The sequence below is a fragment of the Indicator indicator genome, chromosome 30 (assembly GCF_027791375.1).
Source record: "Indicator indicator isolate 239-I01 chromosome 30, UM_Iind_1.1, whole genome shotgun sequence".
Lineage (NCBI taxonomy): Eukaryota > Metazoa > Chordata > Aves > Piciformes > Indicatoridae > Indicator > Indicator indicator.
This window is the reverse complement of record NC_072039.1, coordinates 2,418,504-2,445,713: the sequence shown is the minus strand read 5'-3', so window position 1 is coordinate 2,445,713 and position 27,210 is coordinate 2,418,504. Positions and strand designations below refer to the sequence as shown.

At 40.0% G+C, this 27,210-nt stretch overlaps 1 protein-coding gene across 1 annotated transcript in view; it reads left to right on the top strand.

The window, feature by feature from the left end:
- The window catches only part of USP32 (ubiquitin specific peptidase 32), a 78,544-nt gene that overhangs the window by 3,778 nt on the left and 47,556 nt on the right, over positions 1-27,210 (top strand). The window contains exons 2-4 of the mRNA XM_054394523.1: positions 19,183-19,310; positions 24,168-24,273; positions 25,505-25,623. Coding sequence (XP_054250498.1) covers positions 19,183-19,310; positions 24,168-24,273; positions 25,505-25,623 — 353 coding nt within the window. The remainder of the gene's footprint in view (positions 1-19,182; positions 19,311-24,167; positions 24,274-25,504; positions 25,624-27,210) is intronic.

The following is a 27,210-nucleotide window of genomic DNA, read 5'->3' as shown; positions in this document are numbered from 1 at the left end:
CATGCTAACTCAGGCCATTTTCAGCTTAGATATGCTAAATATTCAGTCACGTAACCACTTACACAAAAGAAATGTCAGTGCATCATCATGGATCTGTCAGGTCTGTTTCAGAGAGGAAGGCAGAGGTTTTTTTGTTCTTAAAGCAGGGTAAAAGTTCTGTTGATTCTGTGCTGGGATGGAAGAAGAGGGAACTGGCACAGCGTTGGTGTAGTCATTGAGTGTAGTGTTTGGAGACACCAGTGGCTGCTGATAGATTTCCTTCCTTGTGTTTTGGTTTGTTCACAGTGACCTCTGAGGAAAAAAAAGAGCAGAAACCCCAGCCCCCCAACAAAATAGGGCCATCTTTCAGCAATGTGCATGCAGTTAAACCACTGCACTGCTAATACTGAGGCACTCACAGGTGCATCAATTTTGCAGGATTTGTCTCTGGAGAGGTCAGGAAATAGTAGGTTTTGAAGATAGTTTTCTTCCTTGCTTGTGTTATCTCCAAGAAGCCACCAGCTTAAGAACAAGAAGCCAGTCAAAGCCATGGAAGCTCTCTCTACTCCACAGAAAGTCTGGTTAGTATTCTTCCCAGTGCTGAGTGATGATATGTGATGGGCAGAGGATAAATCTTGCTAATGACCTTTTGTGTCTTGTTTCAATTTGAAAAATAGCTACATTTGTTTTATTTAAATGAAGGCATATATATCAGGTGTCTAGTCATTAACATCCTCCGGTGTACAGATGTAATAAATCTGACAAAAGGATGATGGAAAACTTGTGCAAATATCTAATCATTTATTTGAGGTTGTCTTGATCTCAACCTGGTGACAAAAATCCATGGACTCAGCCCTTGAGCCTATCACAGACTACTTTTTCCAGCCTATAAAATGAACCTTTAAATTCCCAGAGACAGGTTTTAGGGGAAAAAAAAAAAAAAAGACCAGGGAACCATTTTGGTGGTTTATTCTCTTATTTTTATATCCCACAAAAGCAGTTGTGCTACTTTCTCTTCTCTTGTATCTGAAAAACAGTGCTTGAACACCATAGGTAGGTGAATGTTCTTCAGGATATGCTGTTTTCAAGGGATATAAACCTGTGTCCTTCTGTTTAAGGAGCTTTGAGTATTCAGATGCATCTGATGAAAATGCCTGGATCTCTCAGATCTCTCCCAGCCTTTTATTTTTAGCTGTCAGAATGAATAGGATCCACTGTTGAGACAGTCTAGATTATAGAGTGAGACTTGTTCTGTCAGCCAGTATTTGATGGCTTTAGGGCTCTGTCATATGATGAAAGCAGGTATGAATGCAGAGCTTCACACTTCCTGTTTATAAATCTGGAGAGCTGCAAGTAGCTGCTCAAATTCACAGAGCAGTAATTATTTCACAACTTTGGCATTCGGTTCTGCTGCTTGTTTTGGGAGGATACCTCAGTAGTCTCTGCTGAACGTGTTCTATAAAGCACAAGTGGCTTGGGGAGTGCTACTTCCAGGAACTGATGAAAAGAGGCCACTATTAGAAGAGAGCTTATTTATCTGTAGTTTCTCTATCTGCTGAGCTGCAGTGACCACTTTCTCTTCTCTTACTTCGGGTTCCAAGTTTAGAGAAGTGTACTCAGTGGTTTTCAACCTCTTCTTGCTTGTAACTGTCCAAGTTATCTCCTATTGGAAATAAGGAACATTTGTATAGTGAACTTAAGTCAACTACCAGTAAGTTTCCTTTCCTGAGATGCCTTTTGTGGTCTTCAGAAACTCTTTACAAAATACCAGTTGAAAACTTTTGAATTAGAGGAAAATGTTCCCTTCTGCTTATGTTTCTGTGAGTGCCATGGTTCTGAAGGAGTTGATCACATAGCTTTTAGTAGGCTTTTAGTAATTCTTAGATGGTTCCCAAGGATGGCATTGAGTAAGTGCTTGTGTTGGATGTGCACACAGTGATGTTAGTCTGATATAAGAGGATTTAAGAATGTAGGCATTTCATAAACAAGAAACAATCAAGCATCTTAAACCAAAAAGCTCTTAAAATGTTAAAATGGGAATTCAGTAAATGCTTAGAGCCTTCTAGTTTCTCCTTTCAACAGGTGAATTGTGTCTCTAGTAGTAGCCTCATAGTATTAGATGGATTTTTGTCCTGTCAGCATGTCACTGGAGATTCAAATCAAAAGGGTTAGGAAAGCTGCCAGATGAGCGTAAATAGATAACATCATTTCAGCCATGGTGGCTGGAAGTTAAAGGATGAGCTGAACAAATCCTCATTTAGGTTACAGAGAACAAGACATTTTAACATTCAGAAAGTACACTGTCAGGCTAATAGATATGTAATGTATTTTCTTACCTTGATGTAGACTAAAATTGAGTACCCCAAACATTTGTTTTATAGATTATGTGCCTATATCTCTCATAGCCCATGTAACTGTTGCTTGTTCTGCTTGGTTCCTTGTGTTTTAATCAATGAAATCAGTTATTTTCACAGTCACCTCTTTCTAATCAGTGTCTAGTTTTCACTCCTTTGACAGCAAGTCTCTCTTTTCTTTTTAAATATATATGCTCAGAGAAAGCTGTTGAACTTTTATCCTTAGAGGTGTTCCAGACCTCCCTGGACAGAGCCCTTGCAAGCTGGTTTGAGTTCAGTGTTGACCCAGTTTGAAGCACAAGGCTGAACTAGGTGACCTCATGAGGTACTTCCTAACCTGACAGATTCTGGAAAACATTTCTGTTCATCTTGAATTTTGTAAAGCTTTGTTTTTATGAAATACAGCATCAGGGTTCTAAAGCTACCTGACAGTGTCCTACAGAGAAAATAAAATAAGGCCAAAATAGAAACCAGGAAGCTTTTCAAAATGATGTGAAGCTTCTCTAATGAAACGTGAAAGGAAAGAAAAAACAGAGGGGGCTTCTTGAGTCCTGTTGTACTTGACCTGTAACAGTACCAGGCTTTCTGGCTGCTGGCACGATGGGAGAAATGAGTAAAAACAAACCTCACCCCCTTTCTTCTGCTCAGAGGGAAGCCAGCCTACTGTCTCATTTCATAAAATAAGTAAGGCATTCAGTTCTGTAGTGCTCCAAAAAATGAAATCACATTCGCCAAATGAGCCTGTGAAGGGATGACAAGCTTTGTGAGGATAAAAGAACATAGCCTTAGCAAGTAATGTGTTTAGGTGAGGCATGATATGTCTTTTAATTCTATAAATTAAGATTATTGTCCAGCTGCTTCTTCCTGGTAGGACTGATTATGGTTTTTCTGTATTTGAAAAAACCAGGCATTGCTAATGCCTGTCATTTAAAAAATGACAGAATATCCTCTGCAAATGGAGTGGATTTTTGGTTGGGTTGTGAATTCATGCATTCATTCCAAAGGATTTGCTATATGGGGCGTGTCAGCCAGATCTAATGAGTTGTATGTCCTTGAGCTCTTATTATGGCATCTGTATCATTTGGCTACTAATTATTTTTAAAATAATCTTCTTTTTTCTTTTTCTTCCCCCCCCTACCCCCAAGAATAAGTTCAAAATACAGTGAGCATCCAGAAAAGAAACTGAGGAGGGTAGAACCAAGTGTTGCATTTTCGAAGGCCAGAGTTATTTCAACTCACTGACAAGGTACTGCAAGGACTGTTGTGAACGAGGGCTACTCAGCTGGGCTTTTCAGGGCCTCCTAAAAGAAGGTTACTTAACTGTAGTCTTATTAATTCTAAAGATTTGCTTGGTGAGGAGCTGTGTATCAACCTGAGTCTTTCTGGGGCAGATGGGTGCTGTAGCTGCAGGCTGGTTGCAGTGCCAATGGCTGGAGGACTGGAGTGCACCAAGAGATGTTTGGTGTCTCATATGGAACTGTACAGACTTAGATAATTACAGATACCTATGACATGAAGTTGTGCTCTTAATGAGTAGAAGGGTGAGGTTTTTTGCCTGCCCTTGACTGATAAGTCTTTGCCTTTGTATGAGTGTGGTGTTTGCTCTCCACTTTGCTACTGCACCCTAGGAGCTAAACTGTTTGGTGATAATTTACAGAGTTCGTTTCAATAACATGTGGGACTTGGTGTTCAGTGAAGGCGGCTCAGGAGCACATTGTGTTTGATTTCAACTGGTCAGCCTCTCTTTAGGTGAGCTCCAGTTGGGTGTTGACTGCTAGCTGGGTTCTACAAGGAACACCCAGTGAGGTTGAATATGTGCTAAGATCTCGACGCAGGTCTTCAAGTTCTGCATGCGTGTTTTCAGAACTGCATGTTGCAGTCTGGTTTTCAGGATTCATAATAAAACTGAGAATTTCTTAGTTTAAGTTCTGAAAGAAACTTCTGAAGGTTAATTCTAAATAAGACATCATTTTAAAGTCTATTAAACCCAAATTAATTTATTGTATTGCTTGAAACAATTGCTTTTTCTTTAAGTTACACTTAGTCTGAATTATAATCAAAGTCCACGTGATGTTTGGGTATTGAAGAACTACAAAAAGCATCTTTTAACATTTAATTTTCATATGAAAAGGTCATTTGCATAACGAGACAATGAAGCCTTTGGGCCAAGATGAATGTAGAAGAGAAAAAAAAATCCATTAAGGTAGATTCTGCCTGAGAGTTTGAAAGGGTTTTATTCACGAAACTTTGAATACTATATTATTGCCAGCACTTACTGGAACAAAAGCACCCTGCTTGCCTAAAGAGTGGCAAAATCCTGATGCACATTCTCTTTTGTTATTTCTTCAGGGACATCTTACTTTGTTAGTGATGATTGTGTCTGTGTAGCTTCAGTGCTTCCAGCTTAGCTGTCTGATAGTACTCAGCATTTCTTTATTACATAACAAATTTTAACACTCCTGAGAAGTGGTTGGTTGGGGTTTTTTTGTGAGCTGACGTAGCCAAAGCTAGGACATTTTTGGGAAGAGTTCATCTCTTTTTCACTGCACTTCTATTAAACTGGTGTGAGAGCTTCTGGATTTCTGATTCCTAATGGGGATAAGCTGGGTTCTAGTCTTAGTTTGAAACAAAATGTGTCTGCATATAGTTTTTGTGGTGCTTCAGCAAATCCGTTTAAAATCTGGTGCAAGTTAGAACCAATCAATGGATTCTTCTGTGGAGAGCATAAAGTCATTTATTATAATGACAATAAAAAATTCTTCATTGTTTTAGTGTAATACTGATATATGGCCGAGTTCTGGGAGATAGAGGAGTGTGTTTCTTGGTTAAATAACCAAATGGTTTAACAAAATCACTTTCTTTTAAAACTCTGCTGACATCTGCACAAGGCCTTTATTTGGGTTTGAGGATGTACCTGAGAAAGGTTTGGACAGATGATAATCAAGGCAGTGTCTAGTGACCAGGATTTTGTTTCCCATTCTGTACATTAATTAATGTAAAAATGGTGAAAGCACTGGAAGTGTTCCCTGAATCATTCCTTCCGCTCAAGTGGTTAGCTGTCACAGGTAGGCTGACTTGGTGTATCAAGTGACATTCCTTGTCTCCAGGATGTTTGAATCCTCTCCCTTCTCCTTTTAGCTTATCACAACATCTAACAAGCCTCTTCTGTCACATGGAGCTGTGTAATGAGGCTAACAACTCATTGTGCTTTCCATGTGTGGTGTGTTTGGGGCAAAATAATCTCTGTTCTGGAATGGTATTCATGAGCCACACAGGTTAATGTGTTCACCAGTGCATTAAGGTGGAACACACTGCAAACCATCCAGAGTTTCTGGAAGAAGGATGCTGTGCAGACTAACAGGAGAGCCCCTTGTGATGGGTGACTGGACAAAGTGAGGAGATGGGTGGTACACATTGCCATAGTCCTGAATTTTGAATTTTAGAATGGTCTTAAACAGTCAGTGAGAAATTCTGTACCTTAAGTAGAAATTTCCCATCTTTTCTGGTTGAGTTCTCATGTCATGAGCTGCAGAGAAAGGAAGTGGAGAACAGGTCTGGAGTGAGGCAGCCTCACCAGTCATGAGTGCCATACATACTTCTAAATACCAGCCACAAAGGGAAAGTGAAGCTCTGTTTCTCAGTGTCTTGTATAACACTTATTTTGATGCTTTTTACTTGCTTTTAATGACCACGTCCTTTGAAGCTGTTTTGCTTAGTTCAGAGCCTGAATTGGACCCAGAAGTTGGGAGAGGCAATGTCACCAGGCCAAAATAAGAGATAATTGCGTTCTGTGTAAAAATATATTCCTCAACCCTTTAAAAATCAAACTTATCATAAGCCCTTTTGAATTCTTCCTTGTGAGCTGTAGGTTTTATTCATATCATATCTGTTTTTTTGTTGGCTGATCTGTCAGCTGTCATCCACTCATACAATTTAACTTCATGTTAAGTATTGAATCTAGAATGTATGCCTACGTTTCTTTTGTGTTTTGAATTGATATTCCTTATCTTAATTTATAGTGAGAATGGGAGTGCTCAGGTTTTGTCCTGTGGCAGACTTGCTGTGGCAGCAATTCCTGAACTGAAATACTTTAACAGGTATAATCTCCTGTCTCAGTGCAACCCTACAAATGAGCACAAGGCTGGGTTTGGTGGATTTTTTGACAGTTGTTCTAAATGGTCACTCTTCACAGATTGCATCAGGTTGGAAGGGATCTTCAAAGGTCATCTCGTCCAACCCCCCCCTTCAGTGAGCAGGGACATCACCAACTAGATCAGGCTGCCCAGGGCCACTGTGTTAGTTTGAGAAATTTGTTCTTTTAAAATTCTGAAACCTTGAATGAAAAAGAAAGAAGTGGAAGAAACTGAGAAGCCTAAACGGAACAGGAAGTGCCAGATTTACCAAGTCTGTGGATGTGGAGAAAAAGAACTGAAAGTATTGGGATAGTAATTATGAGAACTTCAGTTTTGCAGATTAAATTTCTTCTAAAAATAAATTTGAATGTGGCATCAGGAGTCTATTTTGAGCTGAAGTAGCACTTCTTTTCAATCCATGTTTCTAGTTGTTAGGTGTTAGCCAGAAACAGAATCTTATTCTGCACTGGAAATTTCCTAGTCTTGTAAAGATGATTTTTATGAGGTTTTCCCTGACAAGGAGAAACAGTTAAATCCTGGATTTTGGTTTAAAAATTAGAAAAGTGGATTTGCACTTAAGCACCATTGCTTTTTTAAACAACAACAAAGCAGCAGCAGCAGTTAGTGCAGTCAGTCTGGCCTGCTCTGTATTCTGTGAGGATGCTAACCAAGGTTGCTATCAGTGGAAAAGTAATAGAAGAACTTGTTTGGCCTTGTTTTCCAGTCTTGCAGCTAGCAACAGGATTTTTCTTTTCTTAAAGAATTAGAATCAATTTTTTTCCCCTCTTAAAACTTCTCCCTTTTTAAATGTGTGCGTTACCTGCAATTCAATGCTGTCTTCTAATCACCTTGCTTAGAGAATAGTTGTGTAAATATCTTATGTGAACTAATCTTGGTCTCTAAATAATGAGTAGATTGCAATGTAGATAGGTTAAAGTGGAAGGAACCCTAATCTGCACTAATTCTAGCGTAGAACACTGGCTAACTATCTGCAGAGGCCAGAGAATTGCCAGAGTAGAGGTTGAAAAGCAGAATATAAAGTGTTTGATAAGTATCTCTTCACATAAAATGTTCATAATTTATTATGTAAATGTACAGCTTCTGATAGAGACTTTAATGTCCTTGGGGATATCTTGGGAGCCTTTTCAGGGATTCAGGGAAAGATTCCAACTGCTGACACTATTCAGGGCATTGTAGCTCCTTGGTGTGAAGTCGTTCTAATGCTTTGCTGTTTGTGTGTTTCTCTTCTGTGAAACAATGGCCAGTGTGTTTGTGTGAAACTCTGCAATTCGAGTCATCCCAGCGATCTGAACTGGGGCAATAAATGGACTGGAAGGTGGTTTCCCATCCCGTGGTGTATCTAAATAGGCTGTTGCATTCTTCTGCATGTAGGACCTTAGGGATAGCATATATCTAATGAGGAGTATTTTGAAGGGGGGCTACAGGAGATGCAGGAGTGGGAATGGAGTTTGGGAACAGTGATGCTAATTATTTGCTGTTGTCTGTTAAAAGCCGTCTTGGATTCAGTTCTTGGTGTTCTGCCAAAGATGCAGTGGGGTAGAAACCAGGGAAAAACTGTTGAGACATGGGCTAGAGGAGGGCATATTTACAACTGCCATTCATTCAAAATTCTTTCTGATCATGAGTTCAGAATCTGCCATTACCCTGATCTAGACAAACAGAAGTGTTTGGACCAGCAACCCTAAACATTTCATTTTTTAATACAATCTGCTACGAGAATAAACAAACAAACCAAACCAAATACCACCAAAAAAGACATAAGGATACGAGTGCTGACACTGTGCTCTAGAAAGGATACCATGAGGTACCAAGCACGGAGCAGCAACAGTCCAGACACTGAACCTGACCTAACACTTTGGTGTTCTGGTAGTTTTGGGAGTAATCTGTTAAAAAAACCCAACAGCAACCAAAGGCAGGACCATATGTGTTCAAAGTCTCAGAATACACTTTTTAATGAGGAATAGGACTTCTCTGATGTACCAAAGGAGGAGCAACATAAATGTATGGAAGTGGAAAACCTGAGTGCTTTCTTCTAACCTCTGAAACTCAAAAGCAAGCTTGTGTATTCACTCAACTGTGGAACTAACCACATCTGAGTTTTTCTTTTATTTCTCAGCTACATGTGCTATGTCTTTTGTAATTCTGCTTGTATTTTTCAGTAATTCACAGACTGTGTAGCAAAATTATTCTTATGTGTTTGTAACAGTGGAACAGAAGATACAAATTTGTGAGCTGACACTAGAATAGTTCACCTTGCATCTGAATTTGAGGTTCTGTTTTAGACAGATGTATCTTCAGGAGTTGAAAATAGGAAGATTCAAAATACAGAGCCTTTCATTGTCTTTCAGCTCTACGTGTGTGAAGTGCTTGTGCCAAAACAATGACTTCCAAGTGGGTAGTATTTTTCTTTTAACTTTGGAAATAAAGATTTACCAGTGTGTAAATATCTGAATCTTTTATTAGTCTTCACATACAATACTTCACATTGTATTTAAGTATTACACTCAGTTAGAGTTGGCTCTTTTAGCTGCCAGAGACTACCACTTCAGTAAATGAATGACCAAAACTATACCAGCAACTGCAAAGAGGAACTCCTTGCATTTACTCCTCACTGAGGGCTATAGAAACACTGCCTTCCTGTGCAGAAGTTGCAGATTATGTTTAATTTTCAGTCTTAGATGGCTGCTTTTGTTTTAATTGAATAACAATTCCTACTGTAGCTGCATTTAGTGTCATTGTCACTACTGGCAGAGAGGATATGAAATATTCATTTCAGTACAATTTATTTTGTGGCATGGTCCTTACGTGGTGTTTGTATTTACATAGCTGGCATTTGCCTTTGCTTTTCATTTTAATAGGCTGCTTATTTCTTGGAAATGAGGTACATAATGGCATTTGGTGTAGCTTAACAAGCATAAATGTATAGATGATTTTCGTGGTGGTAATAAAGTGGAAGCAGCTTTTCTGAATTGTGAGAGAAGCTGTTCTGTTCACCTGTGACCATACATTCTGTATGTTTGCCAGGAAAGCTGATGAAAGGACAGCTCAGAAAAGCAGTTTTGTTTCTAATCCAAATTGATCTCAACACCCACTTTAAATCCTGAGAAGATCTTCATAGGAAATTGTAGGCAAGCTATATAAACTGTGGGAGAAGCATTAGAAGAAAATAGTAGTGGAAAAGGAAAGAAAAGTGAGGAATGCAGAGGGCAGAAACTGGACAGAGGATGACTATGCTTAGGTGAAGGCAGGCATCCCAGGCAGAGTTGCATCCCTTCAGGGCTTCCATAATTCCTGGCTGATTTTTGTCCAGGCTTCTGTCATCTGGAGTGGGGTTCAGTGTTCTTGGTGCTTTTGCTGCAGCATGGCTTATGCTCTGTGTTCAGAACTGCTTCAAACCTGGACCTTCACCTCCTTTGCTTTTACTTCTCTGTACTGTCTTATGCCTGGTTGTGCTGGGCAGCCAGCTGGATGAGTTTTCTCTTCTCCAGGGGCAGCAATAATTTATTCAGAGCATCCAGAGTAGTAACAGCACCTCATCTTGGAAGAGGTATAAGTGATCCAATGTGGCATCCTGCCATCAGTCAGGGCTAGAAATCACTGTTCAGTCACTCAGAATGAGTTTACCAGCTCTTTAATTAAGAACAGTAATTACTTTTGTCCCTAATATTGCAATCTGTTGCACTGGATTTTGCAGCTGTATGTATGGTAAAAGTTATTTTAATGCTCTGCAGAGACTTCTGAATTTTCAGGTTCTTTCAGGTTTCTTCTGTAGCTCACAGAGCTGGACTGGTAAGCATCTAAAAAAGCTAGGCTCCTTTAATTCCTGAGGATAGAAAATATAGCCAATAAGATCTAAATGCTCAGATGGTGGGAGGATTATTTCACTGTTGGGGCTCTTATGTAGCAATTCCTATCCACACCAGTCTTCTGGGGAGGGTTGTCACAGAACACGGACTGATTAGCTTTGCTGGAAGCAAACATAATCCAAATAGCAACGTGACAGTGTGTGCCCTGGTGGAGGTACTTTACAGATGGATAAAACAGGCTAGTAATACTTAATGGCATTCTTTTTGAGGATGGGAACTGTGAGAAGTAAGCTCTTTGAAGATTAAAAGCGTCTCATAAATGCTAAGTATTCATGTTAGAGAAAATTGGCAAATCCTATTGTAATAACTAAATCTGCACACAAGATGTTAAACCTCTGATATGCATTATGGTGAGGTCTAACAGAACCAAGAAAAGCTTTATCCTCAGGATGAATCACTACTACCAAAAAAACAAAGACTAGGTAGCAGGAAAAAAAATATACAACTGGATCGAATACTTCAATTTTAATATTCCTGCTGTTGGTAAATGTCCTGTTAAGGCTGTGAAGTTTTTTTAGTGAGCTGCACTGTGGAATTTGAATGGTGTCATTTTTGATGGTTATGAAAGCTTCCTAAAGAGCAGATTAATTTTTGTTGGGGTTTTTTTTGGTTGGTTGGGTTTGGTGTTTTTTTTGGGTGGGTGTTTTTTGTTGTTGTTGTTTTGCTTTGCTTTCTGGGGGTGTTTTTTTGTTTGGTTGGTTGGGGTTTTTTTTGTTTGTTTTTTGTTTTTTTTTGTGTGTGTGTCTGTGTTTTTCCTCAAAATGTTCTCAAGTGAATTCCTTTTTGGCAGAACCAGGTGGGTGTGGAGGTTGTCTTATTAGTCATAGCTGGTTCATTTATCTCAACTGTATTTTGCAGTTTATTCTTCCTATCTGGGGTTGTTCCCAATCATACTTTATGTTCACTTGCAAATTTCACCTCTTTGAAGCTTTTTAGTAATCGCTTTGGTTCTTGACAACTTCATAACCGCAGCCATTAAGTCACAATAAAGACTAATGAAAAAAGTAATAAAATTTCCATGTATAACTAGGATGAAGATTCCTGGGGGAAATATTGAGCAAGTGATTACAGGGAAGATAATTGTCTGGTTAGAGAATTATGTGCCCTGTGAGTTTGATAGTGAACCTGTAAAATTGTCACTTAAAAATCAAAATATTAGAATTATTAAAACCCAAGCTGGAGGTCAGGAAGAGCTTGAGGTAGGTGAATTTTGCTTACTTTCTGAAGGATGATCAAATTGTCTGCTTTATTAAAATTCAGGTTTGGTTATTTTTAGTAAAGAATAAATGCAGTGTTATGCTGATGGTTGCAAATTATTGCTTGCTCTGTATGCTTGAGATCTGCAGGGCTGGTGGTTGTGTTTTGTTTTGGTTTGTTTGGTTTTTGGGTTGGTTGGTTTTGTTTGTTTTTTTTTTTCTTTTTTCCTGTTGTGGTTTTATTAAGGCACTGACACAGCAAGCTGGTTTTCATCCCTTGGTGACATTGGAAACTCAAATTTTTGTGTGTTTGTAAAGTATTGTGGACATTTTGGTGCTTACAGTTCTGGGAATACGAACCACTAGATAAATTGTAAGGTACTTTAGTCAGATGAGCTCAAACTTTCTTGACCCCTTACCTTAACTGAACTTTTTATCCTCTCTGGTTTTTCCTTCCTGCTTATGCTGTAATTTGTTTCCTGTTTTGATTTTCAGCATTGTTGATACCCTGTGGTCTTCTGCCTTGGTTTGGCTTTTTTGGTTTTTCTTTTTGCTAGTCACCTGTGAAGTAGAATAAATAATGTATTTTCATGTTGCTAAATGAAATCTTTTGGGCATTTGAGACCTCAAAATTGTTTCATTTTTTTGTGCTGTTACTGCTGCTGCTACTAATGGAAGTGATGACTTGCATGTTACTTCTGTGACTCTGGTGTAAATAGAGGTTGCCAAATCACTGAGATGTTTTCAGCAACCACTGCCTTAATAAGATGAAACGAAAGAAAACAGATACACATGTTGTTTGTGTCCAGTTTGTTATAATTAAGTTAATTGGCTGTCAGTTTATAGTAGCCATGGTAGATTAGCTCCACCTACCCTCAGTTAAGCTACTGGGGTTCTGTCCTTTCCACTGATTAAAGCAGCTCTTAGGTAGTAGCTTCTAGTACTTTTACAGAGCATCTTAGATCATTTATCAGCCATCTGTCTGATGCAGACCAGAATTTATTTTCAGTTTAGGACTGAGACAACTAAGACAAGGAGAGGTTAAGTGTCTCTTGCCTGAATGTCTCAGGCAGTATTACAAGAGTTCAGATGTTGGTTTTATTGTCTACTGCAGCAGACAGCTGTATGCTTTTGAAAGCTGCACTTTGTATCTCATTCTGCAGCCAGCATTTCAGATCGTTTCTACTTGGATTAGAAGGGTAGGGGAAGCAGCATGGAGAAGGAAGGTACTTTTTGTGGCTGCTCTGGCTTTCCTAATAAACAGCAATTTCAAGTGTCAGTACTGTGCTCGCTCTTGTCTCCCGTGTCATAGGTAAGGTATATAGTAATTATGTTATGTAAGCTGTGATAAATCCATTAAGCCTGACTAACCACTTCTTTTAACCTTTAGACAGGCTTCTTTCAAAATGAGTATTTGTTTCCTACAATGCTTAGCATTCACGTGGGAGCTGCTGCATCTTAGGCAGCAGTGCTCGCTCGTAAATTTTGGTCTTGCTTCTCTTCAGTGCATCTGTAAATCTTTAAACTTCTCTGCAAGGGTGTTGGAGAGAGGCCACATGCTGAAAGATGGCAAAATTACTTACTCTTGGTTGTTGCTTTAGGTGTGAGCTAGTTACTGGTGCCAATCAGAGGCTTTAGTGCATGGCAGTTCTAGAGTTTTGTCCTCACAGATTGCATTGGGTTGGAAGGGACCCTCAAAGGTCATCTTCAGTCAGCAGGAACATCTCCAACTAGATCAGGATGCCCAGGGCCACATCGAGCCTGACCCTGAATGCCTGCAGGGAAGGGACCTAAACCACATTTCTGGGCAACCTGTTCCACTATTTCACTACCCTCATGGTGCAGAACTTCTTCCTGATGGCCAACTTAAATCTCCCCTGCTCTGGTATCAAACCATTGCCTCTCATCCTATCACTACAAACCCTTCTAAATAGTCCCTCCAAAGACTTCCCCTTCAGATACTGAAACGTAGCTCTAAAGTCTCCCTGGAGCCTTCTTTTCTCCAGGCTGAAGAGCCCAAATTCTTTGAGCCTGTCTTCGTCACTCAATAGTGTTCCTCAGAAGTGTTCCTAGCGTTGCATCTTTAAAAAAAAAAAAAAAGAATATTTAAACTGCTTACAATATGTGAATAAAACATACTGTTGAGGTCTTGTGTGCAGCCTTAGCTTAGGCTCAGTCTCTGTTCCTCAGAGAGAATTATGTGCTGTAGATACTTCCATTAGTGAGGAATTGGCTTGGATGTGGCCATTTTCTTCTGTTTCTTTTTCCAAACCAGAGGGGAACAAGCAAAAATATCAGTATTAGGTGTATTTAGTTATGCAGCCATATTTTTATGATGACTCTTACTGAATGTCACTAGCAGCCTTGTAACAGCAGAGTAACTTTTGCTGAGGCAAGTGTTTGCTTCCCAGCTAGCTGAGTTTTGCAGGGGTGTTTGTTGTCTAAAGTTGTCCTGTCCTTTTCTGCCCGACCTTTGAAATGACAGAGGCTGTGCTGCACGTTGAACCATACATTACTCACACTGCATTTTAAAGCTCCAAGATAAAGACAAGGAGGTGGGGGTGGGATTAGTGCTACAGGATGTGGAAAGAAAAAAAAAAGTTGCTGAAATGAATAGAGAATGTGTCTGCAAAGCCTGCCAAAGGCCCACTCTAAGGGTTGATTTCCTCCAGCTTAGTTTAGCTCAACTGAGTTTAAGGTACATCTAAAGATGTTCTTTTAACATTATAGAATGTCTAAGTAAAAGTAATTTTCTTCAGCTGCTTGAAGAGGAACTGTAGTATATAAATTTTGGGGTTATCTACACTATTTGGGCTACAATTTTTATTTAAAACAAACTTGAAATTGTGGAGTTGTTGATGAAGCACATGTAAATATTAGAGAATTTGAGTACTAACAGTATGTGCTTTGGGTAATGAACCTTGGTTTTACTTTGTTTTTAGTTTTAAGGAGTGACTTCAGCTGTATTCCCTGCCTTCCTTTTCCAAATGGAACACTAAATCTTATGGCCAGAACATCAAGCTTCAACAGAAACATAGCATACTTTTTTCTGAGACAGATTCCTTGCAGCTCTGTTTATATCAGTGACACAGTTGGCAAGAATCCCCTCTGAAATTCAGGTCAGTTTTACTGGGTGGCAAAGTAAGGTTTAAGTCTAGAGTTGGGCGTCTGGGCTTGCCTAGTTTGAGCTTCAGATCGAGTTTGATTCTAAAAGAACTCCAGGGTGACTCAGTGGGGTGAAAGCAGAGCAGAGAGTGGTGTCCAGGGCTGAACAGGACTACACCGATCATTACCTGGACAGATGTGGATTTAAAATCCATGTAAACAGCATTAAGTTTAAGTAACGCTATTAAACTAAAAATATCCTCAGCAGTTGGATGAGCTGAAGGTTGGTTACAATTACTGTGAGCTGAGGTGACACTTTCAGCTGAGGTGGCATGGTTTCATTTAAACTTTATTAAACAAGCTGGAGCTCAAATATTCCCTGAGGGTTGGATGCAGCACTAATCTTCTGTTAAACTGAAATCTTTAACTTTTTTGGAAACCATCCAGCTAAGGCAGCACTGAGGAGTTTGTATTAATAAAGTCACCAAGACAGAACAACCTAGTCTGTGACTTCGCCTTTTGTGGAAAAGATTTTCTTTGGAAGTAGGCAGATAATATTTTTAAGAACTAGAATACCTAATTACTGAAACTTGGCTTTATTATTTTGAATTAGAGCCTTACAAGAAAAAGTTAGCTTCTGCAGTGTTGAAATGTAAAGAACGAGGGGAGGGGTGTCCAATTGTGTTGCTTTCTCTGCAATAAAACTGAATTTGTGGCACCTGTTATTGGTAGGAGTGATGTACAGATGGTTTTTGCTACCATAATCTTATTTTGGGAAGTCTAACATGTTGTGGTTTTCACTGTCAGGTTATGAACACAAGAAGAGAGTATCCCATAGTGTGGTGTCTGTCTGGAGTGTCTCGTGGAAGCAGGTTGTGAATGGTCTTTTCTTGAGGTGTTTGTAGACAGCTGTCTCCTGAAAGCGTTTGGTAAGGTGGTGCCTTTGGAAAAAGTGAATCAACTTACTTGAAGGAACTTTAGTCAGTGTAGGAAACAGGGTTGTTAACCACATTCGTGTCTGAAAGTGGGATTAAAAATATCCCTGTGGTCATAGAATCACAGACTGGTTTGGGTTAGAAGGAAACTTAAAGATCATCTAGTTCCAACCCTCTGCCATGAGCAGGGACACCTCCTACTAGACCATGTTGCTCAAGGCCCTGTCCGAGCTGGCTGTGGTCTGTGATGCTTGCTGTGTAGGACCTGTGGATTAGAGAGGGAAAAAGGTAGCTTGTGGCTATCTGATGTGTGTATATGTTCTTATTTGTAATGCTGTTATACTAATAGATAGATTGCTTCTAGAAATGGTACGTTCATAATGGAAGGCTTATTTTTATTTCTTCTCAACACAGCATCCCATTCTACTTCTGTGTTGTATCACTGCTGCTCTGCTGTTGGGATTTTGTATTCAAGTATTTTATTTGTCTTCCAGACTCATGGTAGATGGTGATAATATCTTTGATTTATGCTCTGCCCATTTCAGTAGTACTTTCATATGCCTCCATCTAAATGTATAATGAACTTACTTTTAAAAAGCTTTGCAAATGATTTTAAAAGGCCAGCATCAGTCATTTTAATGTGTCCTGGGGAAGGAATGGAATTACCTTTCCTGTAATTCCATGACCTGTTTTGAAGTTTCTGTGAGCAAATAATAATAGTAAGTGCTCTCTAGGACTAGTAACTTGTTTTAGAAATGTAACATGGACTAGCAGCATCACTTGTCTACAATTAAATGATATACTGGCAGTTCTTCTTGAAGGTCTTGGTAGGATTGGTTGACAAGCCTTCTTCCCAGCCTTCTCTTCACCTTCAGTAGGAGTCCAGTCACTTCTGCATTTCCAGAGGAGATGCATGTGTGGGATTTTCCTGTTCTTGAGCACTGCCAGAAGTGCAGACTTGCCAGTGGTAGGTGCTCACCAAGTGCTGATGACTGCTGCCCGCAGTGCCCTTGGAGGACTCTGCGTTCCTAAGATCTAGTTTGGCTTTTCATTGCTCTGCTTGCCATCTTCACTCGTGATACAGCCTCCTTTGTCCTGCAAAGCTGTGAGAGAGCAGCTCTGCAAGGTTAAACTCATTCACTGCTCTCTGTTACATCAGAGTTTAGCACATGAAATACTGTTCTGTGCAGTTCTGCCACCGCAGAGGTGATTGAGTTTCATTGGCTCCTAGAAACATGTAACTTGTTTGATGCACTTAGGGATGTAAGGTGATCCATAAAATATCTCTGGAGTACTCAATATGGTCCACAAATTAATTTCTGTTAATACAGGTATTCTCAGAATTGGAATTGCCAGTCCATTTTATGATTGTGAGAGTGCTTGTGTGACTAAAATCGCTTCGTAGTCCAGCCTATTACACACGGCTCACATTTACTGGATAAATAAAATCTTCTATTAAAACAGTAATTGGAAGTTTGACATGGCTGTGGGCTGTTGTATTTCTTTTAATTAATCCTAGCAAGCAGATAGTGCACAACCATAACTCAGCAAGGTTGTGCTTGTGCTCCTTCTGAGAATTGCTTCTGCAGTAAGTCAGGTCAGCAGTGAGGGGAGCTGGAAGGTGACTGGAGTTGTGAGAACCTGCTCTGCCCAGGGATTTGGGGGGCTTAGGGGTGCAACAGGAGTGCAGTGCTGAACTGGAATCACAAAATGGTAGGGCCTGGAAGGGACCTCTGGAGATCAAGTCCAACTCCCCTGCCAAGGCAGGGTCACCTACAGCAGGTCACACAGGAATGCATCCAGGTGGGTTTTGAATGTCTCTAGAGATGGAGACTCCACCATCTCTGTGGGCAGCCTGTTCCATGCTCCATCAGCTTTAATTTAAAGAAGTCCCTCCTCATCTTTACATGGAACTTTGTGTTCAAGTTTGTGTCCATTGCCCCTTGTCCTGTCTGCTTTAGCAGTCTGAAGGTTTTATTCCTTAAACATGAGGTGGGGAGTTGACATTTAATCACCACCTAGGGCAGGTTACAGTATTCTACCAGCCTTCTTCTGCCATATAATTAAAGGGTGCTTGTTTTATTAAAACAAGATATCTGCTGCTGATAACTTGAACATGTCTTTGCCAGATCCACGGTAATTGCTAGCACCAGTCCTGTGTGGTTCATGCTTTCAGTTAATTTCTTAGATACTTTGATTTTAATTTTTTGCTGGTCAAAAGTACCCAGAATCTATCATAAAGCTGTAAAAGAAACTCAACCCAGTTTCTGTCTTACACACAGTTAAGTCACTAATTGGCTTTAATGTTAACTAGGATTAAAATTAGAGAGGAATTTTTCAGTGTGATTTCAGGAATGATTTTTCTTTTGATGAATGAATTAATAGATACGGAGAAATTTTAAGAGAGAGCTGGTTTGGCTCTCAAGTGTTCTGGTTTATTTTGGCTGACAAAAAGCTTGACAAGGCTTTTGGCCATGTCAGTGTTGTTTCTGCCTGGCATGTTATATCAGGGGAAGGAAAATACCGTGCTATAAATACAGTGGAGCAGCTATCGTGTACGGCATCATTTCTGTTGGCTCTCAGACGGTAAATAGCTCTTTCTGCTCGCCAGGGGAACTTACATGTGATGCAGGTCATGGCCTCTTACTCACTGCAACTTGACTTTTGACAGAGGACTTGCTTTGTTCAACCAGCTACTTCACTTTTTAAACACTTTGCTAGAAAGTTGCTTTATGCTTGTAAAACTTGAAAGCAGGGAGTGCTTTTCAGGAAGCTCATGTGCAAGTATAAACGGGATGTCATCAGGCTCCACGTTTATGGGTTGTGAACAAGTTGGAACAGGTTTTAGCTGGCAAGCAGAGTGCAGCAAAATCTTAGGTGAAGAATGACATTTAATTCCTGTTAATTCATGCTTCACTGTACTGTTATGAGCATGTAAGTGGTGATTAAGTATTTATTTTTTAATATATACAGAAAGATAGCCTAGTTGCTAGATGAAACTTCCTTACCTGCTCTGTTGGCTACAGATAATTTCTCTGGCTTGCATGCCACATCAAATCGATCAGCTAGCTATCTTACTGTCCTTTTGTGTGACAAAAATAGTGACAAAACATGGTTTGATCCATATCATCAGCCTGGATCAGCAGGAATAAAGCCATGGGTGGGATTGCTGGGAGAGGAAACAGAGGACCATCATCTGGTTTCCTGCAATGGTGTTGGATTAATCACTCTCCTTCTCTAGGCTTCATCTCTCTGTCATCTTCCCCAACCCTTTCCCTCCCACTCATCATCAACTGTGTTGATTTAGAACAAGTTACAACACACTACTGTAGTCAGAGAAAAGTTAGGCAGTGAACTGTTGTGTTGATTGATGTTCAATTAAGGTCTGCTTCATCTCCCTTTTTTTTGGTAAGATCTCATGTGCTAGTAGTCAGATTTTCCCACTATCTAGTTGAAGTCATGCATTTAATTTCTTCCTGTCTTTTGATTGTAAAGGTAAATGTAAAGATTTGGAGATCCCTTAAGTTACTACATTTCTATGACATCTTTATTGACCAAATCTCTTTTTCCCCTCCTCCTTTCTCCTTCAACAGTTACAGACATAGAGCTAAAACGGCTGAAAGATGCTTTCAAGAGAACTTGTGGACTCTCATATTATATGACTCAACAGTGCTTCATCAGGGAAGTTCTTGGTGATGGAGTCCCTCCAAAAGTTGCTGAGGTAACCTGTGAACTTGCTGTGTTTTTGGGGAGGCAAAGGTAGTTGGTAATGCACACCTCCAGGTGTGCACACAGATGTGCCTGTACAGATACACAAGCTCATTTCACATCTTTCCATTTTTCATACATCACAACTTGCCTTCTCTGTGTGAAGATAATGTTCCAGACCTGACAGTGATGTGTTGCATGACTGAACTGCTGATTCCAACCCAGCTCATAGCTGGCAGATGACTTTGAAGTGAACCTGAAGGTGTAGATTTGAGGAAGTAAAGGGCTGGCAAGGTGTACCTCTAGAGGTACATGGCCATGAGACCAGCATTTTATTTACTCTGGAGATCAGCTTCCTTTTTCTTTCCCTCAGTTGTTTTATGTTTTTCCCACTTTACTTTTAAAAGTGCAGAGTAATCTTTACAAGCTCTTAAAAATAATTTTACGTGTAATAAATGTACAAATTAACTGAACAGTAGCCAGAATGAAAATATTCTTCATGGGTATAAATATTGTGTGTCTATATCAGAAAAAAAAAAAGAAAAAATAGAAAAGAGTTAATAGTATCCTGTACATGTGCATGTTTAAAACCATCATTTCCTTTCCTGGTGTTACCTCTGCCTTGAGAGAGAAATTCAAATATTCTTGGTAGAGAAGAAGGTTAGCCAGACCTTTCAGATGATATCTTCCTCCACGTGATTTCTAATCACAGCTGCTATTCCTGGGATCTTTGGTGTTATTGACCTCACAGGCAGTGTCCAAGTCTCCCAGTTTTATTTAGGTAATGTGAGGAGTGAAGTGTACATTGCAGAAAGTTTAAAACTCTGGCAGAGGGTTACTTTTTTTTTTTTTTCAAAGCTTAATTTTTTCCTCCCTTATGTTTTCTGCTTTTCCTAAGTGTTGATAATGAGGGTGATGTCATTTGCCTCTGTAATATTTTTTTTTTTTATGTGGAGATTCAAGCACTTAACACAGGAAAAACTGCAATCAAAAGCAGGTTTAGGATCTGCCCATAGCTAAAGCCTGTCTTCAGTAGTCACTTCTGTGTTTGTTGTCTTATTTGACTGTTCAGACTTTTACATTATGAGTTACCTTGTACTTTTTTATCCCTTCTATGACAGTATTAAGAATTAAATGACAGATTCAGATGAAGTAAACTTTTGGTCACAAATAGAGGCTCCTACTTTTCACATGTCTGCTGGCGACTTTCTGCCTTAAAAATCTGTCCTTAAAGACGCAATTTTTGGTGGTGATTGTCACTTTTAACATTTGTTACAGTGATATTGCAGGTTTGGGTTTCCAGTTGGTGTAGTAAAATTAATGGAAGCATCATAATTGGATTTTGATGTCATCTCATTAAAACTGGCACTTTGGCATCTCAGCATTCTAGTACCAATTACTGTGTAGTTCTAGCATTTAGGTTATTTTTTCATATATACACACACACACAGATAATATAAAGAATTATAGCAGTAGTCATATGTGTGAGCTTGAGTACTGTAAATCTGGACCAAATTTGGATTTGATTCTCCTTGTGCCATGCAGGGATGCTTTGTAATTCCTGGCTTCAGGATGCGGAAAAGGCAGGCAAAATCATTAAGCAGCTTAAAGCCTTGTTCTGAGTTTTCAGCCATTCAATCATTAAAATTGATCATTTTGACCCTCAGATTGCAGGGCTGTCTTTGCATGTTTTGGATAATAGTTTTTCATAACTGAGTAGTGACGCCTTGAGGAATTCATGAAATAAATAAAAGCAGAGTTTTATGGCAGGGACATAAACCACTGAGTTGAAGCCAGTGGAACTTTGGTCAGACAACTCACACGATTGTTGTGCACATGAAGCACACTTTTGAAACGTTCAGGACAGAAATGAGGCTTGAAAGAATGAGGCTGAAGGTATCAATTAAATTAAATTCAGATGAGTGCTGTGTTTGTATTGTTTTAACTGCAGGAAAGCTGGTCAAATGGTGAGATGCATGAACACAGCATTTATTTTTAAATTTGCTGTGTGCAGATGTGGGCACCATAGTAGAAAAAATATTGTTCAGAGGGGGTGGAAGGACAAAATGCTGATAATATTTCCAGAAAGTGTTTTTAATACCTTTGTGTTTTAGACTGAGGAGGGGAAGAATGTTGAGAAAAGACCTAACTTCAGCCTGTGAGTCATGTAAATGACTAATTAGATTAAACCTTTTTTATATACCTACAGATGAGACAGTTTATACACAGCCCTCTGTGATACTTACTAAGTAGCTCAGTGTCACTGCATTTATTTTTTTGTCTCCAAGTGTGACTAATTGGTTAAGAAGCTGCAGTTCAAGTAATACAAAAAGAAGAGGGACAATGCCAACAGAAACATGAAGGGCATGTTGAGGGGGCAGCCACAAGAACACAGGCTTCTCAAGTACAGAGAGAAAAGAGGGATCACAAGGATAAAATCAGGAAGGAATCCAGGACATTTTATACTCTAGAGAAAGGAGCCAAAAGAATGCTTTGAGCATCCTCTCCTACTCTTATAGCAGGCTTACTGGAGTGTAGGGGCACAGGGCCTGAAGGGAACACTTTGTATAGACTGAGATTTTTTTTTTTTCCTTTTTTTTAACAGAATGGGAACCATTTTGTTATACTCTTCAGTTGCCCATGAAACATGATGTGTCAGACTTATATTTGATTAAAAAAACCCTCTGTCTGTGTGCCATATAATTACATTGCATTTTACATTCTGTAATGTAAATTGCCAGGATATTGTCTGGGTGTGGCTGTTCTGAGTAAAGCTGCAACAGCATTAAGTAACTTTGGAAAATACAAACCTGCATCCTATTTTGATGGTGCCTTTTATTGACTCTTAAAATAGCTGGACTCAAGGATCTGAAAGGTCTTTTCCAACCAAAATTATTCTTTAAAGTCAGGATGGTGAGATGCTGGAACAAGCTGCCCAGGGAGGTTGTGGATGCCCCCTCCCTGGAGGTGTTCAAAGCCAGGCTGGATGAGACCTTGAGCAACCTGGGCTAGTGGAAGGTGTCCCAGCCTATGGCAGGGGGGTTGGAACTAGATGATCTTTTAAGGTTCCTTCCAACCCAAATCATTCTATGAAATGAGTGGAAAAACTCAGAAATGGCTATAAATTTGCAATAGGCTTTCAGATGGATGAAGAAAGGAGACAGCTTTATTCAATATTGCTTAGAAAATAGCTGTTCTTAAAAAGGCTAAATGAAAGCTCTAAAAGAAAGGTTAAATTGGAGTGGTAGAGAATAAAATGTAAAGAAAAATCACATTAAAATTAGTGAAAGAAACCCAGCTATTTCTCCTGTGTTTATTCCTAGCTACATTTTGTCCTGGAAGTCCTGTTAATCTCAAATGTGCTCTGGGGTTTTTGATCACAAACAGTTCTATTAAGACTTTTCACTGTAGTGTTCAGCAGAGCTGAGTGCCTATTTTAAAAGAAGTCATAATTCCAATGTAATACAAAGGTAAATTGCTTACATGTGCAGTGTAGCCTTGAAGGCATCTTATGAAATCAGAATGATTAGTCATAGAAAATGTGAAATTCAAATCTCTGCCATGACATTGGCCATGAAGCATACACAATCATTGTGGTCAAATAGAGCACAAGTTGAGTTTTAATAATTGAGCCCTGCAAGCATTTGTAAATGGATTAAACTTCAGTAATAGAAGAGGCTGATCTGAGCACCCTGTGGAAAGTTAATGTGTTTGGGTAGCATTGTGTCTTCTGCTGGGTCTAGGAGTTGTTGGCTGTAGAATTAGATCCTCCTGTATTAGCTGCCTCCTTTACATTTGCTTGCCTTCAGACATCTTTTAATAGTCTTAAGTGCATAGCAATGAAAAAATGATAGCCTGATGGGTGGAAAAGGAGAAGACTTGCTGAAGGTAACAGGTAGAATTATATGGAGGTGAGTGTCTTCAGGGAATCTCTCTGCTTCACCATTATGGCTGGAAATAACTTGGATAGAGGATTGAACAACCTTTCAGAATTTTTTTTACTACTTTGCTGCCTGATACTTCTTTGGAAGTCAGCTAGAGCACATTCTGCAGATGAATTCTGCTAGTCTGCTTCCTAGCAGAGAAGAGCAACAAAGCTGCTGAAATATCTGGAGAACAGGTCTCAGGAAGATCAGCTGAGGGAACTGGGATTGTTTAGATTGGAGAAAAGGAGGCTGAGGGGAGACCTCATTGCTCTCTACAACTCACTGAAAGGAGGTTGCAGTGAGGTGGGGGTTGGTCTCTTCTAGGAGCAAGGGCCAGGACAAGAAGAAATGGCCTCATGTTGCATCAGGGAGGCTTTAGGTTGGATATTAGAAGAAACTTCCTCACTGAAATGGACCTGAAAGACTGGAACAGGCTGCCCAGAAGGGTGGTTAAATCCCCATCCCTGTTGAAAAGAGGCATAGAAGTGGTGCTGAGGGACATGGTTTAGCACCAGACTTGGCAGAGTTAGATAATGGTTGGACTGAGTGGTCTTAAAGGTCTTTGCAACCAAAACAATTCTATGAGTCTGTGAAAGGCAGCAGTGGTAGATTTTTTTTTTTTTTCCATCTTGCTATTTTCAATGTTGGAGCAGTTAGAGCAGTAAATCCTCTTTTGTCCTGGGTATTTCCTTTTTTTCCATTGCAGCATTCTAACTTTTTCTTTCCTCTTGCTGTTCCTGCTTTTCACTAATTCAAAGACCATGGAAAGGTTCATTTATATGTCCTGGAAGAGAATTCCCCTTAGAAATGTGTTTAGCTGCATGAGAGGTGACTGGCCTAAAAGCCACACACACACAGCCTCAGCAGGAGTTGTTGCTTTTTAGTTCTGACATCACTGTTTTTTCTGTTAACTTTCTGATTAACTCCCCTGTTTGTTCTTCTAGGTTATCTACTGTTCATTTGGAGGAATATCCAAAGGGCTGCACTTCAATAATTTGATAGTTGGATTAGTTCTACTTACAAGAGGCAGAGAGGAGGAGAAAGCAAAATGTAAGTGCTGTAACTTACCCCAGTAACAACAGGATAGAGGCCAGTGAGTGTATAACACACATCTGTAAAGCAAATAAACTGGGGTATCCTCAGTCCCTATTTTTAGGGGTACATTTGCCAATCAATTTAGACATTTTTAGCTGTGTATTTTAAAACTCGGTGCCTTTTAGTTTTCTGCACTCCCCAAACTGAAATATTTGATAAGTTATCTTGAATGTAAATGTTGGGATCCTACAGCAAGGCTGCTGATCATGGTGTGTGGGCAGAGGAAGGGGGGTGGCAGTGATATTTTTCAAAACAAATGCAAGCATCTGCCTACTGCCTGCTGTTGTTTTGTCTTCCTTCTTAATCTGTCTTGATAGTGATTATTTTCCTTTTGATAGGTGGAGAAGGGTAAAAGAAAAAGGAGGTGCTTCCTGACCTAAACCTTGTTGAGCTATCTTGAAATTGAGTCAGTCCAAGGTTTTAGTCATGGAATCATGGAATTTATTTTGGTTGGAAGAGACCTTGCAGATAGTAAAGTCCAACCATTAACCCAGCACTGCCAGGTCAGCACTAATCTCAGTTCAAGAAGGACCTCAGGGAACTGCTTCAAGGAGTCCAGCAAAGAGCCACAAAGATGCTGAAGGCAGTAGAACATCTCCCTGTGAGGACAGGCTGAGGGAGCTGGGGCTCTTTAGCTTGGAGCAGAGGAGCCTGAGGGGTGATCTCGTTGCTGCTGATGAAGGTGTGCAGAGCAGTGTGGGGAGGACGGAGCCAGGCTCTGCTCAGGGATGTCCAGTGATAGGACAAGGGGCACTGGGTGCAGGCTGGAGCAGGGGAGGCTCCATGGGACCAGAAGGGAAAACTTTTTCACTGTGAGGATGACAGAGCCCTGGAGCAGGCTGCCCAGAGAGGTTGTGGAGTCTCCTTCTCGGGAGATATTCAAAACCCAGCTGGATGTGTTCCTGTGTGACCTGCCCTGGGTGCTCCTGCTCTGGCAGGGGGGTTGGACTGGATGCTCTTTCGAGGTCTCTTCCAACCCCTACCATTCTGTGAAACCCATGTCCTTCAGCACCACATCTCCATGGCTTTGAAACCCCTCCAAGGATGGGGACTTCTCCACTGCCCTGGGCAGCCTGGTCCAGTCCTTTAGTTGTTGCAGAGCTTTTGGCATTCTCAGCCTGTTAAATGTTTAATAGTTGAAGAATGTAACCACCATAATTGCTTAAACTTTTCTCTCTTTCCTCAGACATTTTCAGTCTCTTTTCTAATGAATCTGGGAGCTATGTTGTCCGTGAAGAGATGGAGAAGATGCTGCATGTGGTTGATGGGAAAGTCCCAGAGTCGCTCAAGAAATGTTTCTCTGAGGTATTTCAGACAGGTTTCAGCCCAATACATTTACAACAAAATGTGTTTCATTGGGTAGTTTGTTTTTCTCTGACATGTACATGGCTCATGCACCTATGGGAACAAATTGGCCTCGTTTGAGTGGGTGAAAGCTCCTAGTTTCTTGTGCTTGTAATACTACATCCAATTTACATTGGGGTGAGTCGCAGTTCTGTAGATAAATGTAGGCAGTCTCCATGCTTCTTGACTTGCTGTGCTGGTCTGAAAGATAACATTGCCCAAGGGTAATCATGTTATCAAGTACATTTAAATACTAATATTGCTAGTGGGATTTTATTCATTAATATGGACATTTTACTGTGATTAGGAAAGAAATCTAGAACAGACCTGAGAGGGCAAAGAAAACCTGCATCCTGGATTTAAATGTGCCTGCCAGCAGCTATTCCTTAACAATAATAGTTTTATGGCATTGCTTTTGTCTCAGTGTGTCTGCCAGGAGCTACAACCTTTATTTATGCTTTAGGTTGTTTGAGAGATGTATCCTTTTTGAAGTTCTTGTCAAACCCAGGCTGTTGTTACTTTTAAACGTGCACAGATATTTCTTTGGCACTGCTGATCCTGGTGAAGGGCCAGGGTTTTGTGCTTTGGTTGCTTCATGTGTTATCAGAGGACCATAGATCAGCAAAATCCAGTCATCATTATACATTCCACTGAGAAACTGGTGGGCTAAAAGCTTTATTTGTGGAGATCAGATCACTGAGTTACCTTAGATTTTATTGTACTATGTAGAAGGTACCTTTGGTTATGGCATTGGCTGAGGCAGAGCTGTTGAATCTGGCAGGGACACCGTGTTGGCTTTGTAGGCAATGATTGTAATCTTCATTCTTGGCTGGCATCATCTGTCATGTGTATGCTGCAGTCCAGTTTCTGGAGCTGACCCACTTCAATATTTCCTATTTATAATTTCCCAACAATATGACTTGATGGGAATTGCACACTGTCCAAGAAACCCAGACATATACCTTAGGAAGACTTGCAGGAAGAGAAGCATCAATCTGCCTTCATACCATTTCCCTGCTCAAGAAAATGCTGGATATTGATTTTTCTTTTAAAATGAAAATAGTGTAATAACCCACTCAGCAGGATTTACTGGCCTGTTAATCACACTAGGTCATTGCTGGAGAGTGAGAAAGTTTACTGTTCCTGCTGTGGGCCTTCCTGCCTGCCGTATGGCCCATGGGTTTATGCATTCAAGGATGCTGTTTGTAGGTACTTCTCATTCCTTCAGCATTATTGCGTGGATACATCCAGAAAGAGGAGCTTTAAAATATAGCTGAATTTGCCTCACCCTTGTTTCTGCAATACAAAAGCCCCATTCAGTGATACCTGTATTGCTCTAGTTGCTCAAGTCCCATCATGGCTCAGCTGTAAACATTGCACAATATAAATGTCTGTTCTCCCCCCTGTCAAAAGCTTTTCTGTCTCTCTTCTTCCTTGTCCTTTCTCTAACCAATTGGAAAAACAGTCTTAGTGAACCATGACACAGCTGTTGCTGCATTTACAGAAGGCAATGGAAAAAAATAGAGGGAAAGTAGAATGGACCAAGTA